At 44.1% G+C, this 18,830-nt stretch overlaps 1 protein-coding gene across 13 annotated transcripts in view; it reads left to right on the plus strand.

The window, feature by feature from the left end:
- The window catches only part of HYDIN (HYDIN axonemal central pair apparatus protein), a 421,089-nt gene that overhangs the window by 227,751 nt on the left and 174,508 nt on the right, over positions 1-18,830 (plus strand). For all 13 annotated transcript variants that reach the window (XR_011384090.1, XM_051847256.2, XM_051847253.2 and 10 more), the window contains 4 exons: positions 4,148-4,386; positions 8,385-8,658; positions 11,304-11,447; positions 15,034-15,177. Coding sequence is in view for 12 of the 13 variants with exons in the window: in XM_051847256.2 (XP_051703216.2) it covers positions 4,148-4,386; positions 8,385-8,658; positions 11,304-11,447; positions 15,034-15,177 (801 nt within the window). In the remaining variant the exon portion in view is untranslated. The remainder of the gene's footprint in view (positions 1-4,147; positions 4,387-8,384; positions 8,659-11,303; positions 11,448-15,033; positions 15,178-18,830) is intronic.

The following is an 18,830-nucleotide window of genomic DNA, read 5'->3' on the forward strand; positions in this document are numbered from 1 at the left end:
CCTGTCAATATTAATTGACCTATAATCCTACATTAGAAGTATCATTATCTTTTACTAAGATTTTAATATAAAATTATAAAAAATACAGACTAATGCTCTGGAAATTCATAGAATTTTCTTAGTGTTTACTTAATATTTTAGTACTCCAGTAGGACTAACTTAGTATAACTAGAAAGTTACAGAGAAAATTGACTCATAAAAGATTCAACTTTTTTTTTCCAGAAGTGTCCTTGAAATAGAGTCAATTACCATACAGATATCTCCACCCAGGTCCTAGTTTATATAATATGATATTTAATGTTTAATTGTTTTCTTCTATTTTTGTCCCTAAAAGTGATCCTATTCAAAGATCACAAGTAATAATAGGACTCTTTTTCAAATGTATTATTTATTTACTTGAAAAGCAGAGAAACAGAGAGATTGAGAGCGAGCTCCCAATGCCACAAGAGCCAGGATGAGGCCAGACAGTAACCAGGAAACAGGAACTCAATCCAGGTCTCCCATGTGAGTGGCAGGAACCCAATTACTTGAGCCTCCTAGGGTCTGCATTAGCAGGAAGCTGGCATCAGGAGCCAGAACTGGGTATCAAACCCAGGTACTCTGATGTGGGACAAAGTTAAGCACCTGTCCCCCAGGATTGTAACTTAATTATAGTTAAATCTCTAACTTAGTTATAGTTGAATCTATAATTTCCACAGTTAAAATTCCTTCATCATCATTTATCTACATCCTCATTATATGTATTTTATAATCTTAAAAAATGTTTTGCATTATTTAATTTAAATTTTGAAGTGCAATTTGTTTATTTGTCACATAGACTTTCAAACCAGGAAGGAAATGTAACTAGCTTTCTGATTTGTCTAACAAAATTTGTCCTCAGTTGTGAACTGGGAAGTTGACATATTGGTTTAAATATTAGATTCTTATATAAGCACCTTTGATCTTGTTCCTAAGAGAAGGACCATCAGGACCCACTGACCTCATCTAGTTTATGAACCTGCAACCGAGCAAAACCTGGATTTTGGTGACATTCCAACGCACGGCCACCTCGGGATGCAATTTCCCCTAGCTGAAATCCAATGACACATCTGCAGGGTATTTTCTTCCCACGTTCAAAGACCATCAGTGCAGCTCCACTCCAAGCGCATCCTGAGCTCGTCGGAAGTTTCTGCTTCACAGCCTACGCAGTGCCTGAGCCCCCACGGAGCTACGTGTGGTTTTGCCTTGCTCCTTTTCCCTTTTCGCTACAAGCACACCATAGAAATTATATGGGAGAAGGATAATTTTAGAGAGAATGTCCTCTAGAGTCAGCTCAAAGAGAAAATGTTGCAGTTGTGTTTAAATGTGTTGTTTCCCTCTGTGTGCTTGTCCTTGGAGGGCTGCTTCTGGGCCACCATGCTCAGAGGAGTCGGAGGAGCTAAGGCAGTAACCGAGGGAGGAAGTGAGCTTTTCCTCCAGCGACCTGCAGAGCTTGACTCTTCCTGTCAGTGTCTGTCCTGGAGGTTTCAGGATGACCACAACATCTCTTCTCTTTCAGCCTTTTCCCAATGCATTATATTGATAATTACAACATATTTTCCCTTAAGATTAACCCACCTGATTATTTCTTAGTGATATCTTTCTCAAAATCAAATAGGACTGTCAGAATTGATTCAAATGGCATAGCAATCAAAATAGGGAAATGGTGTGCTTTATTAATTTTTAGATACTTATATATGCAATTCGAGTAAATTAGAATTTTATTCATCAATAGCACAATACAGTTAGGAATCACACCACCTGTCAGTTAAGCCCGGTTTCACATTTGAAGGGAAGAGGGGATGTGTGTGGTGCATTTGCTTCAAAAGGATTTCAACATCCTCTGCTCTAGAAGAGCAACCTCGATTTCCCAGAGGCACTTTCACCGCAGCCTCCTGATTTGCATTTCTTGTTTACATGTTGATCTCCTTGAATGTCATTACTGCAGGATCCTTGGGGGAAGAAAATGTGCTTTGGGCACTTCAGTGTCTCCCACAACACCTAGCTTCAGAGTCATAAGTATTTGCTAGATTTACTGTACTTGAAAAGTCCTCAGAAACTTTTTCTCATCAAGGTAACAAGAGGGGACTAGGAGGAATGGCTAATAAAAAGTTGAGTGCCATAATCAGAATTATAAGGGCTCTCAAAAGACTGAAAACCTTATAAAAATAATCCAAAATACCAAGAACTGAATTCAAAATACAAAAACCAAAATTAAGAACATAACAGATGTGCTTTACAGCATAGTACATCCAGATGTAGAAAGAATTAGTGAACTGGAAGGTAACTCAGAAGGAACCATGCAAAATGAAGCAGAAAACAAAAGAAAATTCAGACAAGAGGCTAAGAGACGGTACAACAGGAAGTCACGCACATATATAATTGGAGTTCTACAAAAATAGGAGAGGGAGAAAGCAATGTTTAAACAGACAATGGCTGGGAATTTTTCAGAAATAAAAATATCAAACTACAGATTCAAGAAGGATATTAAATTCCAAGAAGGATGCTAAAATAAACCCATGCACATAGATGGCCTTTTGGTGGAACTGTGCTGAAAACATTCAAAGACAGAAAACAAGCAGCCTGGAGAACTAGATTACCACCAAGGAAATGGAAGTTATCCTTAAAATGCCTATGCATGAGTCACTATATGGACACCTTAACCAAATTTTCAACTTAACTTTGGAGCCTCATTGTGCCATCTGAGATTTTCTTCTGAAGTCGGGAAGCAGGATTTTAAGGGCTACTAAGCAAAAGAGATAGTTTCAATTTTTCTGATATTGCTTCAATAGAGTAGAACAAATACTGATGAGTAGAATTTCCAAAGTAATAATAATTTGAGTAGGTAAAACCCAAGACAATTTACTACCATCAAAGGGTTTGATTAAAAGATATTCATTCAGTTACTAAATATTTATCAAGCACCTGCTATATACCAGGCATGGTTATAAATGCTGAGGACTTATGAGTAAACAATAGAAAAGGCAAAAATCCCAGAGCTGGTAGTCTAGTGCAAGAGACAGACAGTAAGCATGATGTATATTAAATGATGGGTTATGTTAGAAGATGCTGGTGAGGAAAGAATAGAATGAGATAAAGGTGACCAGGAGTGCTGGGGGAGGGTTTGCAGTTTGAAACATGATGGTTTGGCATGGGCATTTGGCCTAGTGGCTAAGATGCACTCATCACATATCGGGGTTCCTGGGTTCAATAGTCTTCAGCTTCTGACTCCAGTCCCCTGCTAATGCGAACCCTGGGAGGCAGCAGTGGTGACCTAGGTGATCAGGTTCTTGCCCTGGATTGAGTTCCCAGCTTCTTGCTTCAGCCTCACGCCCAGAGCATTGCAGGCATCTGGGGCACGCGCCAGTGGATGGGAGCTCGCTCTGTCTGTTTCTCTCTCTCTCTCTCTCCATCTATCCCTCTCTGTCTCTCTACCTTCAGAATAAATAAAAGTTAAGTAAGTAAGTAATGAAAATGTGATGGTTATAGAAGGCATCAGTGAGAGGTATTATTTTGCCAAACAACTTAAGGAAGAAGGGAGGTGAGCTGTGAAGATCTAAGCAATTAAAAGCAACAGACTGGTGGGAGTCACTTCCTATCATCTAATTCAAAATAACCTTGGGATTTTAGTTAAGGAAATTCTGTTAATTATTTTGAAACTACAAATCAGGGTGACTCCCTGTATTGTGTTTATTAATTGAAGCTGGCTGTTTCTAAAACATTAGAAACTTTACATGTGAAAGGCATTTCTTTTAAAAATTTCAAATTCCACAGGGAAAAAAGCTACATCTTTTGTTGGTATCTCAGAATTTGGAGATTAGAGCAGATAATTAGTATAAGCTTGTTAGAGAACTGGGCTGTCATCTTGGGAAAGAGATGTAAAGAATCTTCAGAGAGCATTCAAAAGCAGAATCGTAGGTTTGCTCTTCAGAATCTGATGCCTTTAAAAAAAAAAAAGAAAAGAAAAGAAAAGCCAACAAACATCCAGCTGCTTTGATTCAAAAAAATAGTGTTTGTCTCTGATGTTGAGTTCCATGGTGCCAGGCATTTGAAGTGCAGAGGGCTTTGACATGTGCAGAATGGAGAGCCAGGAATATCTTCCCTGTTAACTTGCAGTCTTATGTTGCAGGCACACAAAAATTCCCTATGGACAGTTGAACCCACTGAAGGCACGGTTCCCCCAGAAGCTGATTTTCAACTGGCAGTGACCGCCAACCTGAATGACGTAATGACATTCAAAGACACAGTCATCTTGGACATTGAAAATAGCAACACCTATCGGATTCCTGTCCAGGCTTCAGGAATCGGTTCCACCATTGTTTCAGATAAGCCCTTTGCTCCAGAACTCAATTTGGGGGCGCATTTTAGGTAGGGGAATGTCGTGAACTGATTTTTAAAGATATGACACATGTTGCATAAGCTGGCCGCACCTCTGCTCTAAGTGACTAGGACTAGCTTCCTTAGCTCCTCTCCCTTTCCGCCCTCTTCTTCCCTCTCCCCGTTGGGTGCATCGGCCACAAGAAGGTATGTTCTGGTCATAGCTTGGATGTATCCTCCACCTGCATTCCTCTACCCTAGAAAAGAGATGGTTTGTGGGAAACTTACAGTGGTTCCCTGTGGCAAATTCAGAATCTCAACCACAATTTTCCTCTTTATTTCCAATATACTGCTAATCCCTCTGCACTACTGTAAAAAATGTAGGTATGAGTACATCTTAGTGGTAACCTTTCTCTCTCTCTCTCTCTCTCTCACTCTCTCTCACTGTCCACTCTGCCTGTCAAAAAAAAATTAAAAAAAAAAAAGAGTCATCAGTCATCACTAGTGACCCCTGAGGGTCAGTTAAATTTGCACAAATCTGTTGCAATGCAGTGAACAGATGTTAGAAAGGTAGCGTTCCTGCCTCACGGTGTAACCGGCCCTGAAGCCGAGTCAGGTGCAGTATGTGGAGAAGGTATGACCCGCACTCCACACAATCTCATGTGTGCCTCCTTTCTTCTGCTCTGTCTGTAGAACAGGGGGCTTGGCTGAAAACACCAGAAACCAACAGTGAATGAAGTACCAGACAAGCCAGAGAGTTGAACTGCATGTTTTTAGACCGCTGTATTTTTTGAGTCATCCATGCATAAAAATTCTCTCTGCCTGTCTCTTGGCCACAACTTAGGGCATTTTGTTTTTGTTTTGACAGGCAGAGTGGACAGTGAGAAAGAGAGACAAAGAGAAAGGTCTCCCTTTACCGTTGGTTCACCCCACAATGGCCCCTGAGGCTGGCGCACTGCGGCTGGCACACCACGCTGATCCAAAGCCAGGAGCCAGGTGCCTCTCCTGGTCTCCCATGCAGGTACAGGGCCCAAGGACTTGGGCCATCCTCCACTGCCTTCCCAGGCCACAGCAGAGAGCTGGCCTGGAAGAGGGGCAACCAGGACAGAATCCTGTGCCCCATCCGAGACTAGAACCCGGTGTGCCGGCACCATAGGTGGAGGATTAGCCTATTGAGCCATGGCACCGGCCAAGTTAGGGCATTTTGTTACTGCATACCAGTGCTTCTGTTTTCAAATTTCTTTAAGTGCACTCAAATACATTATAGAAAATGATATATTGCAAACTAGACCAAATTACATTGCTAATCTACAAATAGTGTCAAGTGGCCCCTAAAGAATGCTTTGACACTTGTCTGGAATTAAAGGGTTAGCTAACAGTTTTCTAGGAATGTATAAGCAAATGTGGCTTTTAGCTGCTAATTTTCCCTCTGCCTAAATTTATTGTTTGTTTGTTTACATAAAACCATGATGCCTGCATTAGCAGAAGAATCCTCAGAAGCAAGGGGTGGAAAATTTACAGCGCATTCTCTGTTTCTGTAAATAAACTTTTACTGGCACACAGTCAGTATGCCCACAGCTACTTTCATACTACAACAGAAAGCTGAGTAATTGTGATGAGACCAAGTGGCCCAAAAGGCCTGAAATATTTATCATTCAGCTCTTTACAGAAAGAATTTTCCAACCCTTGTCTAAAAAAAAAAAAATACCTATATGCCACCCCTCTGATTACATATTTTTGGGCAATTCCCTTACATTATCAGGGCTTCTATTTCTTTACGTATTAAATGAGAGTAAATATACTTATGATGATGGAGTTGCTATAATTATTGAAAGATATACTTTGAATAAGCATACCTCATTAATAAGTAGCATATATTATACAAAAGCCTACCATTAGCCATGAAGTTAAACTGCCAGGAAAAGATACTCCAGTGAGTGTGCCCCTTGGACACATATTTATATAGACAGGGTTAAACCTGACAGCTGACAAATATTTCTTCTGATGATTTGTTTGATGCTTCCACCCATCGATTAGCTATAATGTGGCTTCCTAAAGAGGAAGAAATAGGATGAAATCTTAAAGCCTAATAAAATTTTTAAATAAGAAAACAGTACTAGGATGAATTGTTTTACCCTGAAAAAACTCAGCTTTTAAAAATCCCGGGGCCGGCCGGCGCCGCAGCTCACTAGGCTAATCCTCCGCCTAGCGGCACCGGCACACCGGGTTCTAGTCCCGGTTGGGGCGCCGGATTCTGTCCCGGTTGCCCCTCTTGCAGGCCAGCTCTCTGCTGTGGCCAGGGAGTACAGTGGAGGATGGCCAGAGTACTTGGGCCCTGCACCCCATGAGACCAGGAGAAGCACCTGGCTCCTGGCTCCTGCCAGCGGATCAGCGCGGTGCGCTGGCCGCAGCGCGCCGGCCGCGGCGGCCATTGGAGGGTGAACCAACAGCAAAGGAAGACCTTTCTCTCTGTCTCTCTCTCTCACTGTCCACTCTGCCTGTCAAAAAATTAAAAAAAAAAAATTAAAAAAAAAAATCCCGGGGCCGGCACTGTGGCGCAGTGGGTTAACACCCTGGCCTGAAGCGCCGGCATCCCATATGGGTGCCGATTCAAGACCCTGCTGCAGCCGGCGCTAATCCTCTGCCTGTGGCGCCGGCACCCAGGGTTCTTGTCCCGATTGGGGCGCTGGATTCTGTCCTGGTTGCTCCTCTTTCAGTCCAGCTCTCTGCTGTGGCCCGGGAGTGCAGTGGAGGATGGCCCAGGTCCTTGAGCCCTGCACCCGCATGAGAGACCAGGAGGAAGCACCTGGCTCCTGGCTTCAGATCGGCACAGCGCGCCGGCCACAATGCGCCAGCTGTAGCAGCCACTGGAGGGGGTGAACCAACGGAAAAGGAAGACCTTTCTCTCTGTCTCTCTCTCTCTCACTGTCTAACTGCCTGTCAAAAAAAAAAAAAACAACAAAAAAACAAAAAAAAAAAAACACCGTGCTGCTCCACCTCTGATCCAGCTCTCTGCTATGGCCTGGGAAAGCAGTAGAAGATGGCCCAAGTCCTTGGGCCCCTGCACCCATGTGGGAGACCCCTAGGAAGCCCCTGGCTCCTGGCTTCGGATCAGTGCAGCTCCAGCTGTTGCAGCCAATTGGGGAGTGAACCAGCGGATGGAAGACCCCTTCCTCCCTCCCTCCCTCCCTCCTTCTCTCTCTTGCTCTCTGTCTCTCTCGCTCTCTGCCTCTCCTCTCTCTGTGTAACTCTGACTTTCAAATAAATAAATAAATCTTAAAAAAAAATCCCAAATTAAAACATGGTTCAACCACCTCCAAGATCTTAAAATCTGTTTTTTTTTTTTGTTTTTTTTTTTGTTTGTTTGTTTTTTACCAAAGAGCCAGGCAATTAGGAGGTCCTTAAGTACTTGTAGAATAAACAATAGGTAAGTGAATGAATGCGCGAAATAGCAACAGCCTGAAAGCATATCAGTCCGAGAAGGTGGTCAGTTCGGATGTGCTGTTATCCCCTGATCTTTGGGAAGACTTAAAGAGTACCCTTTGTTTTTCCTCGGAGTGTCCTTTGAAATGAGTCTGCCTCACAAGGCACATCACTCACTCAGTAGAAATTCAGTCAACACAATTTGAACTCTGCTTCTCCTTCATTAGCTATTTTGCTTTCCTTTCACACCTCAGAACCGTTTCTTGTAAATCAGAGTGTTTATCACATGATCTGTGTCATATGTCCTGCGGTATGTTTGACCTGTTGGGGAAGACTGAGGATAGATGGGGTTGCTTTCCCATCACCCCTGACAGTGGCAATTCTAGGACCAAACTGAGGTTCAAGACTGCAAGTGAATTGGCCCCTTGAGTGGTGTCCACCTGTTCTATCAGTATGGCCATTCCTAGTGGCATCAGAGCCTTGTTTTCCTACATTGTTTAAAATGAATGTCTTACCTTGCTACTCGTTTCTAAATCACCTCTCAAGGAGTAAATCCCAAGAGTATATAGCGCTGACCAGAACAACCCTCAGTCGAGTCCCCTCAATATCTGCCTCTTCTTTCCCAGCCTGGATCCTCATTATTACCATTTCAAGTTGACCAACAAGGGACGTCGGGTCCAACAGTTGTTCTGGATGAACGATGATTTTTGTCCACAAGACAAGCTGAAAAAGAAGGGACAGGTTAAAAAGAGATTCGGTGGTGGCCTGCCCCAGCCCCACTGCCCCCAGAAGCCGGGGAATGCACACAGCCCCGTGTTTCAGCTGCACCCCGTCAGGATGGAGCTGCACCCAGGCCAGACGATCGACGTGATCCTTGAAGGCTACTCTGCTGTTCCCAGGGTGAGAGGACAATGCATTTCGAAGTGATTTTTCTCCTAAGTAAATCTTTGCCATACCACATCTATTTCTTAGAAAAGTCTCCTGGTGTTTATCTGAGAAAGGATGTGTTTCTCAAGAATTTCTAACAGCACTGAGTTACCATGGCAGCATCCATTGCTTTCAAGGTTCAGCCCCACTCAGTCTTCTGTTTGTTTCTGTAGCTAGCATGAACCCAACCTTAAAGGGCCTTTTGAAGCAGATTTTCATTCCTATGGTCAGTGACCAGCCAGCAAGTCTCTGGTAGAGGAACAGCCAATTTTTAGCCAAAGCAAGTTTTCCCATTAATCCTTAGCAACAGTAATTTAATATTTATTCCAAAATGGTATTTTTATAGACATTCTGGGCCACCTCTACTATACAGGTATCAGGACACCTCTGATTTCTTTCATCCCAGGCTGCATCACATTTAAAGATACCATTTTGGGATGGACATTTGGCCTGGCAGTGGGGTGGGGGTGGGGAACATTTGGCCATATTCCATATAAGGCCCATAAAATCATTTTGTCTGGCCCTGTCCCAGAATGTAGGCAAAACTCAAATTCCAGTAAATCCACAGCAGGCTAAGTTTCAAGTTGATAACTTTGTATCATTCACAAATGGTGTTATAAATATCCAAATGGCCCTTGGCAGAAACAAAGGTTCCCCGCCCCCGATTCCTGCATCCTGCATCACAGTGCCTAGCTTTGAGTTCCAACTCTATTCTTGATTCCAGGTTCCTGCTAACACACACCCTAGGAGGCAGCAGGTGATGGCTCAAGTAGTTAGGCTTCTGCTACCCACGTGGGAGGCCTGGATGGAGTTCTCCACTCAGAACTTTGGCCTGGGCCAGCCCCAGCAATTGCAGGCATTTGGGGAGTGAACCAGTGGATGGGAGAGCACACTCTGTCTCACTCACTGTCATGCTCTTGCCCTGTGTGTGTATCTGCTTCTCAAATTAAAAAAAGACATCATCTTTTTATAAATCAATGAAAGAGCCACATTTACCTGCAGCAGCATGCTTTGTTTTCTGCTCTTAATCATTTTATTATCAACATACATTCTGCTTAAACATTTAAACAGATCCAAACCGTGTGTCTGTTTATTTCTGTTTCCTCGTGGGGTTTGAAACCATCAAAAACCTTAAAGGAGTTTTGAAGTTACTTAAGAGTTTATTCTAGTCTCCAAATGCAGACTCTGTGAATAAGAAAGGGAGCTTGATTAATTTCCTGCTTTTGTCACCAAAATAGGAGGTGATAATCAATTTTTTCCTCATAAAAGAGGAAGCAATAAGAAATCTATCTTCCAGCACAAAATGAGAAAGCTGACCCATTTCTTCACTTCTACAGGATCACACATTCCACTTTATTTCATTTACACCAGCGTTTCTTCACAGTGCATATTCACATAAAACCCATTTTCAGTGAAAAGAGAAAAGTTACCTCTGTTTATGGAGCATAGAGTATATAACATCCTCTCCTGTGTCTGGGGGATCCAAACACTGTACGAGGCAGTGAGGATGTAGACAAATAGAGCACAGTGCCTTCTCTCCAGACCCATCCAGCCTGCGAGAAGAGCACGTGGTGGTTATGAGTGAGTTGACAGTGTGGTTATCAAGAGTTGACCTTTGTTTTTTTAAATTTATTTTGTTCATTTGAAAGACAGGGTTTGGGAGGGAGGGTGAGAGAGAGAGAGATGTCTTCCATCCACTGGTTCACTCCCCAAATGGCTGCAATGACTGGGGCTGTGCCAAGCTGAAGCAAGAAGCTGGGAGCTTCTTCTGGGTCTCCCATTTGAGTGCAGGGGCCCAAGCACTTGGGCCATCCTCTGCTACTTTCTCAGACACATTAGCAGGGAGCTGGACCAGAAGTGGAGCAGCCAGGACTTGTCCATATGAGATGCCGACATTGCAGGCAATGGCTTAACCCATTATGCCACAACGTCGACTCCCATGAATTGGCCATATTTTTGAAGACATTAAATCTGAGCTATTTCAGGGACCAAGTTCAGCTTAAGCTTTACGCAAAGTCTCCCTGAATATCCTTGCAAATCATGCTACATAGTTGAGAAGAGACCTGAATTCATTAGCATCCCAAACCAAATCACTTTTTGGTCCTTTCTTCTTTACAAAACTCTAACCTTCCTGGGTCCAAGAAATACTAGTTTCTAATGCACAGTTTTAAAATATGTTATGCTTGAAAGGCAAAACTTTTCCAACCACAATTTTTATCTAGTTTGATAAGAAATCACATACCTACCATTGAACTATAAGACCCAGAAAGGATTTTATCTGCCTTGTTCATCACTGTTTTGTATACTCAGCCCCTACCACAACTCCTGACACGTAATAGATCATGTGTGTGTGTGTATATGTGTGTGTATAAATGGAATGTAAATTGATTGTGTCCTTGAGGCCATTAGAAATAAACACAAATTCCACTGAAGCCATGTTTAACCAACCGGAACACAATGTGTGACAGAGAGCACTCCCTGAAATGCACTGTTCGGAAAACTGTGCTCTTCTCCCATATCCCAGGCAGGAGGTAGCTGGGAAAAAGTTTGGTCTTGGTAGATCATTAAGTTTTCTGAATTATGGCTGTTCCGAAAGCGCTGGTGTGTCTCCTCTGCAGATGGTCAGAGAAAAGCTGGTGTGCCACGCCGTCATCGGGACCCAGAAAGGAAAGAGCTTGCTGATGGCCGTGAATATCATCTGTGAGTTTGTTGCACCTGTTATCCAGCTCTCCACCAAGCAGCTCGTTTACCGCCTGGAGAAGGTCGGTGGGGCCGTGCTGGGGAGGGATGGGCGTGCTAGCTGTGGGTCAGCGTGTTCACAGTTTAATTTGGGAAACTAAATTAAGGGCAATTCTATTACACCCATTATCCAGCTAGTGCTTTTTAAGCTTCAGAAGCCAATACATATTCAACTAAAAATTCTGAACCTAAGCCTCCAATTCTTTGAAATGTAAATTGCTATAGAAATTCTACTTCCATCAACCCTGATGTAGAAAACCACAGTGCACTGAAAATGCATTTTGGTTGGTCATTTGACTAGGTAAAATAAACATCCCAGCAGAGAAAGGATTGGAGAATCATTAATGCTTGTAGCAATAAATCAGAAGTGCTACCACTTACGGATCTGTGTGTGCTGGTCGTCAGGCCATATTCATTATACACATTTTTCTGTTTTCCCCACAATACCCTGCACAGTGGATTCTCTTCTCCCATGATGCACAGAAGGAAACTGAGCTGTAATCTAAGCTGTGTAGAATATCTAGCACTCCTGGAGAATAAACAATTGACTTTGAAATTATTGGATTCGCTTATTTTAAAGTCTATGGATGTCTATGTCCATGACTTTCTATGGCTTTTAAGGCCTGGAAATCAGGAGACAGAGGAGAGATGAGAATGGATGCTGCTCAAGGCAGGGGCCAAGAGGGCAGGGAGGCAGAGATGTCAAAGGAGGCCTTGAAGCGCTCCCAAGCAGATTTCCATGCTAGAATATTTATCGTTCAAAACAGACATGTGGCCGGCGCCGCGGCTCACTAGGCTAATCTTCCGCCTTGCGGTGCTGGCACACCGGGTTCTAGTCCCGGTCGGGGCGCCGGATTCTGTCCTGGTTGCCCCTCTTCCAGGCCAGCGCTCTGCTGTGGCCAGGGAGTGCAGTGGAGGATGGCCCAAGTATTTCGGCCCTGCACCCCCTGGGAGACCAGGAAAAGTACCTGGCTCCTGCCATCGGATCAGCGTGGTGCGCCGGCTGCAGCGGCGGCCATTGGAGGGTGAACCAACGGCAAAGGAAGACCTTTTTCTCTGTCACTCTCACTGTCCACTCTGCCTGTTAAAAAAAAAAAAAAAAAAAAAAAAACAGACACGAGTGGAATGTCTGTTCTGAGTCAGGGGCTGTGTTGGTGCTGAAAATGCTGATGAATCAGACCGAGATATTCAAAGCTCAGAGGCTGGTTGAGGTTCCAGACTGCTAACAGATTATCCATATACCATTGTTTCAATTGCAATGATAAACAGTGCTACAAAGAAGATGCGAAAGGTGGTATGAGAGCTCATCTCAGGAGCTGTGTCCTTCTTTGTGGTTGTGGACAGATTCCTTGAGCAAGTGCCTCAAGCTGAGAATTGAAATAAAAATAGAAGTTAATCTGTGATGAGGGAGGAGGAAAGAATTTTTGGCAGAAGGAACAGCTCAGCCAGAAGACCAGAGGCAGGAAAGGACATGGTCAGAATAAGGAACCGAAAGGGCCCCTCAGACAGGGACTGTGCCAAGACTGGCCAGAGGTCCCTCCCGAGAGGGGAGCAGGGAGCAGATGTGTGGGGCACGCCTGGGAGGCCTGTTGGGAACTTTGACTTTCCTTCTTGGTAGCCATTGGAGGGCTTCAGGGAAACGAGTGACGTGGTCAGATTTACTCATTTGGAAAGTTAGGCGGCTGCTGGGAGGAATCTTCATTCAGGTTTATCATGTACCAGGCTCTGTGTCAGGTGCCAAAGATGCAAGAGTGGGAATAATCCCTTCCGAATAAATCTCACAGCCTACCGGGAAGACCAAGCATTAATTATGGAAGCCGTTGTCCCATGATGTGGTCTGTGTTGGCATAGCAAAGTACTGAGCATGGCGGTGCCTAACCACCCGTGGGACAATCAACTGGGGTTCCCTGCTTTACCTGGAAGTCTGCAGGTGGATGTTCAAGACCATGTGTTCTGGCCATGGATTCCACGCTATTTTGTTCATTAAAACAAATGGCTGTCCATTGAGCACCACCATGAATGAGGTGCTGCTGGGAGATGAATAAGGGAGCTTATTCATTGAGTAGAGGAGATGAGATGTGCAAGTTCAATTCAAATCAACCAATAGCTTTGGGAGCACCTACAGTGTATCAGGCAGCTCCAAAACCCAAGACACAGCAAAGACCCTGGCTTAACGGGCTAGTGGAGAAGGTGACCTCGAAGAAGTAGAAAGAGAGTTTCAGTGACAGGAAGCTGAACTAACACAGTGAACCTGAAGCTAAACAGCCCCGTGAGATGCGTCAGAAGAAAATACCACAAGAGTTCCCACTACCATCACTGAGTCTCATCACTCTGTTTTAAATTCTTCTTTCTTAAGTAATCAAGAGTGGTATTATTGGCAACAGCTGCACTGAACTTGGTGACGTCACATTTTCTTTGAATGCAGCTGTTCAGAGAAGACTCAGTGAATATTGATTGAATAGCTGTTCTGTGAAAGACATTATATGTTAAATATGTGGCTTAGTTTCTTATTAGATTTTCTCAGCCAGTAAACCCTCAGAAAAATGTGGGTGTGGTGCTCCTTTTCCTCTCGTTCTAGCCTTGTGTCTTTTGGAGGAAAAAATGTACTTATGCTCAAATGTCTATTGTTTGCGTTTGTCAGCAGATTAAAATATGCATGTATTTTGAATCTGGTAGTAACTTCTTATCGAGTTAAAAAGTGGCTTGAGTCCCAACTCCCCGTTTGTTTTCTCCATTTTCTTCTTTCCCTGAACGCCAGAAGCTTGAACTCCATCGTGGCACAGTACCTTTCATTCTTTGTTTCCTGCCCACAGTTAATCATATCAGGGGCGACAGAGTGCAGCTTCACTTCCCAGCATGTGCAAGAGACCTGTTAGGGCTCAGTATTCAGAATTAATGCTGTGACACCGGTTAACCATTCCAGCTACTCGTTTCTGGCTCAAGGCAGTGCATCTCATTCGGTACATCAGAATGTCACGGCACAAGCCCTGACTATGGAAAGACTGCTTCTCTAACGGTTTCCTCAAATTTGATCTGCTTTATGACTGGCCGTTCAGAAGCCACGGAGATGAAGCCACATCCCTGTGGGACTGAAAAGGTCAGCTGAAAGCAGCGGCCAGTTCGCGTCCTGGACTTCCAGCGGCAGATTCTGTCTGCTGGTACTTGGGGAGACAACCCAGAGAGAAGGGGTCATTTTAAAATAGAATGGCTTCTCCAGGCTCCAGCTCCATCTCATCGCTGAACTCTGAATGGTCTCTTGCCAAAACCAACCAAGTGTGGCTTCTTCACTTCAAAGCCATCTGCAGTGACGCTGCAGCCTTCGGGGAAGGTCACTGTTTTCTGGGTTGCGCAGTCACTTTTCAGTAGTCCACCATACATCAGTCCGCATAACTTATCTAAAACTCTGCAAGGGGGAAAGAAAGTATTTAGGGGTGTGTGTGTGTGTGTGTGTGTGTGTGTGGAGAGAGAGAGAGAGAGAGAGAGAGAGAGAGAGAGAAAGGAAGCACATGTGCACCATGCTGTTGTTTAACAGTGAATACGAAACTTCTGTTGCCAAAGCTTCCCATGTTTGCTGCAACTTGGTCTGCCTCCTCTTTCCTCCTTCCCCAGAAGCCCAACACGATCCTGGAACCTGATTACCAGCCCGTGGTCATAACGAACGTCTCCACCCTGCCCGTGAGCGTGTTGCTGTCAACAAGCGGACCCTTCTTTCTGTGTGAGAGCGACAAGTCCCTGCTGCCCCTCACCCCTGAGGTAACTGACAAGGGCTGGCCGAAGCCCCTGAGGGGTCATGTGTGGGAGAGTGGGAGGGGAGGATCAGAACACATTGCCCAACTGCAGTCCAGGAAAACCTAAAGGAGCCAGGAAGCCTCGAGGACAGACTGCAGAACATTTAAAATCAGTAATAAACAAATTCCAATAACACTGTCATTGATGGTGCATTTCCCCCTCATTGCAGTCCCGTCACTCCTGCCCATTACAAACAAGTTAATCTGTAGAAAGCAGTAACTTGCTACCGATGGTAATAAAAACTGAAAAATTTTCCATTTTATATTTTTTATATATTTTTATATATTTATATATATTTCTCATGAGTATGTGTGCATGTGTCTCTCTCTGCCTTTCAAATAAAATGGAAAAAATTTTCCAAAAAAAATGTCACACTTGGGGCCGGCGCCGTGGCTCACTTGGTTAATCCTCCGCCTGCAGCATTGGCATCCCATATAGGCGCCAGTTCTAGTCCCAGTTGCTCCTCTTCCAGTCCAGCTCTCTGCTATGGCCTGGGAAAGCAGTGGAGGATGGCCCAGGTGCTTGGGTCCTGCACTTGAGTGGGAGACCAGGAGGAGGCACCTGGCTCCTGACTTCAGACCGGTGCAGCTCCGGCCCTTGCAGCCATTTAGGGAGTAAACCAACAGAAGGAAGACCTTTCTCTTTGTCTCTCTCTCTCTCTCTCACTGTAACTCTACCTGTCAAATAAATAAATAAAATCTTTTTAAAAAAAAGTCACACTCAACAAGATGAGGAGTTAGCCAAGCCCTTACCAGCAAGCCCAGCTCCAGCCACTGAGAAATCGGAACCAGGCCGAGGCAGGAAGCGATGAGCTCACCCCGGGCCGGTCTGCTGTGGGATACAGTGTTGTCCAAACAGCCCTACAGGATCGTCCCCAGGATCCTTTGCTGGGGGTGAGCACACCAATGAGAATGGCTGGGCCAGGGACAAGTAACACTGAAGTGCTACAGGAATGGAGGACCAAAGGGGAAACAAGCCCACAAGCCATTTTTCCAGCAGCCTGCAGTAGGCCAAGACAAAGCTGGTGCTCTTCTCCAGACAAATTGGTCTGGAGTGTTTGGGGAAATCTCGCCCTTCCAATGTTGTCAGTGTTGGTGTCACACAGTAAGTCCCCCTCATTCCTGATTCTGGTAGCTGGGATGCACCCATAGCTGTACTGTCCCCTCCCTGCCCAATGAAACTGTTCAGTAGACCAACCGCATGCCAACAATTGAGAAATGGTGGCCTCTGAGTTGCTGGGATGCAAGAACTGCTGTTTCCTGTGAGCCTTTGGTGAAGTTAAGACATCACTTGATTTGGGGAGTGAACCAACGGAAGGAAGACCTTTCTCTCTGTCTCTCTCACTGTCTATAACTCTACCTCTCTCTCTCTCTCTCTCTATATATATATATATACATATACATATATATATACACACACACACACACACACACACACATCACTTGGGACACCTGCATCCATATCAGAGTGCTTGGCTCTGCTAATGATCCAGCTTCCTGTTAATGTGCAGCCTTGCAGGCAGCTGGTGATGGCTCAAGTGCTTGGGTTCATGCCATTGACTCAGAGACCTGGAGGAAGTTCTGGGTCCTGGCTTCTGCCTGGCCCAGCCCTGGCTGCTGTGGTCATTTGTGGCGTGAACTAGTAGATAGAAGATATCTCTCTCTCATATATATAGATAGATATATATTTATTTATATTTATATATATATATTTCTCATGAGTATATATATATGAGATATATATTTCTCATGAGTATGTGTGCATGTGTCTCTCTCTGCCTTTCAAATAGTTTTAGAAAGAACTACTGTTTCTTGCACTAATTCTGTAGTAGTGTCTCAACATGTAACTTTAATAAAAACACATAATTTTTAAAAATAGCCTCTACAATTAAACAAGAAAAATAACAACAACTCAACAGAAAAATAGGCAAAGGAAATACAGAGTTAACAGAAAAATGAATATGTGGAAATATGTTCAACTTTATTCAAATTAAAGACACATTTAAATTGTGAAATACCTTCTTTAACCTTTAAGTTAACCTTTAACCTTTAACTTCTTTAAGCCATGCTGCATGTCAGGGAGGACAGTGGAAACAGGCACTCTCCTACCATGCTGGGCAGTATGTACTGGAAGTCAATATGGCATAACTATCAATATTTAAAATATCCACAGCCTTTGATCTAGAAGTTCCTCTCCCAGAGATTTATCCTACAGACATAGCAAAATGTACAAGATGACATAGTCATGGAGACAGCAGCAGAATTATCTGATGGACTAAAACACAGCTGCCAACATGATTGCCGCAGCTCTGTAAACATGACATTAAGTGATCTCCCGTGAGAGAAGTGAAATGTGGGATGGTGTGCTATCATACGGTACAAGTGAAAGAATATACGTACAGATGTGATTCCTTATCCATCAAATACCTCCACACAGAGAAGGCACTGGTAACCTTGGCTACGTTAGGCTAGGGGAACTGGTCAGCTCGGGCAGGAGCTGGAGAGTTGGACCCAAGGATGGCTTGCTTTTTGTTGTTCTGTCTGTCAGAGTTTAAGTGGAATGTGTCTAGAATGTTTCTAAATGCAGTCATGCTCGCTCTGAATCAGAAATGACAGTATTCAACAGTGAGAGAGTCCTAGTGAAGTTAACAAGGCTTATCAATAACAACGGAATTCTGTGGCATCTAAGCAGAAGAGACCTACAGAGAGAGAGTGGCTACTAAGCCCTGCCTTCCCCACAGTCACACTTGATACCAGATGACAACAGAGCAACGGCTGCAGAACTCTGAGGAAAAGAAAGTGTGACCCAAGAATTCCATCACCAGCCAAAAATGTCCTCTGAGTATGAAGATAAGAGGTAGGCGCCCTCGGGGTGCAGGACTTGTGGAATAAGCACGCATCTGCTCTTGTTAAAGAGCCAATTTGTTAATGAAATATAATCATCCAGAAGAAAGGTAGAAAAACTGGGGAAAGGCTGATCGGGAACACTCCATCCGTTTAACTCTGGAACTGAGACCACACAGCTGCGGCAGTTAGGATTACAGAGTGTTTTCAACCCCAACTTGATCAGTTCACTGTAGCCAACAAGAGTCAGGAGGCAGGGAAGCACAGGCATGCAGATCATGTCTTTTACATCCAGGCATCAATAAGTTCGTGTCTAGAGTTGAGTCTGGTTAATGTTGAACCATTTTTTTCTGGATTATAAAGACAGTGGTACTAACTAGCACTTGTACCAGAATACCAGGCACTATATGCAAGGCACCGCCCTGAAACGTATCACAGGTTTTGAATAAATTTCTAATTTTTTTCTTTGTACTCTTGGTTTTTTTTTTACATAAGATTTATTTACTTATTTGAAAAAGTTAAAGAGAGAGAAAGAGAGAGAGACAGAGATCGAGAGAGATCTTCCATCTTCTGGTTCTCTCCCAAGATGGCTGCAAAAGCCCAGGCTAAGTCAGGCTGAAGCAGGAGCCAGGAGCTTTTTCCAGGTCTCCCACATTGGTAGCAGGGGCCCAAGCACTTGGGCTATCCTCTGCTGCTTTCCCAGACCATTGGCAGGGAGCTGGCTTAGAAGTGGAGCAGCAGGGACACAAACCAGCACACATAAGGGATGCTGGC

This window comes from Oryctolagus cuniculus, chromosome 18, assembly GCF_964237555.1.
Source record: "Oryctolagus cuniculus chromosome 18, mOryCun1.1, whole genome shotgun sequence".
Lineage (NCBI taxonomy): Eukaryota > Metazoa > Chordata > Mammalia > Lagomorpha > Leporidae > Oryctolagus > Oryctolagus cuniculus.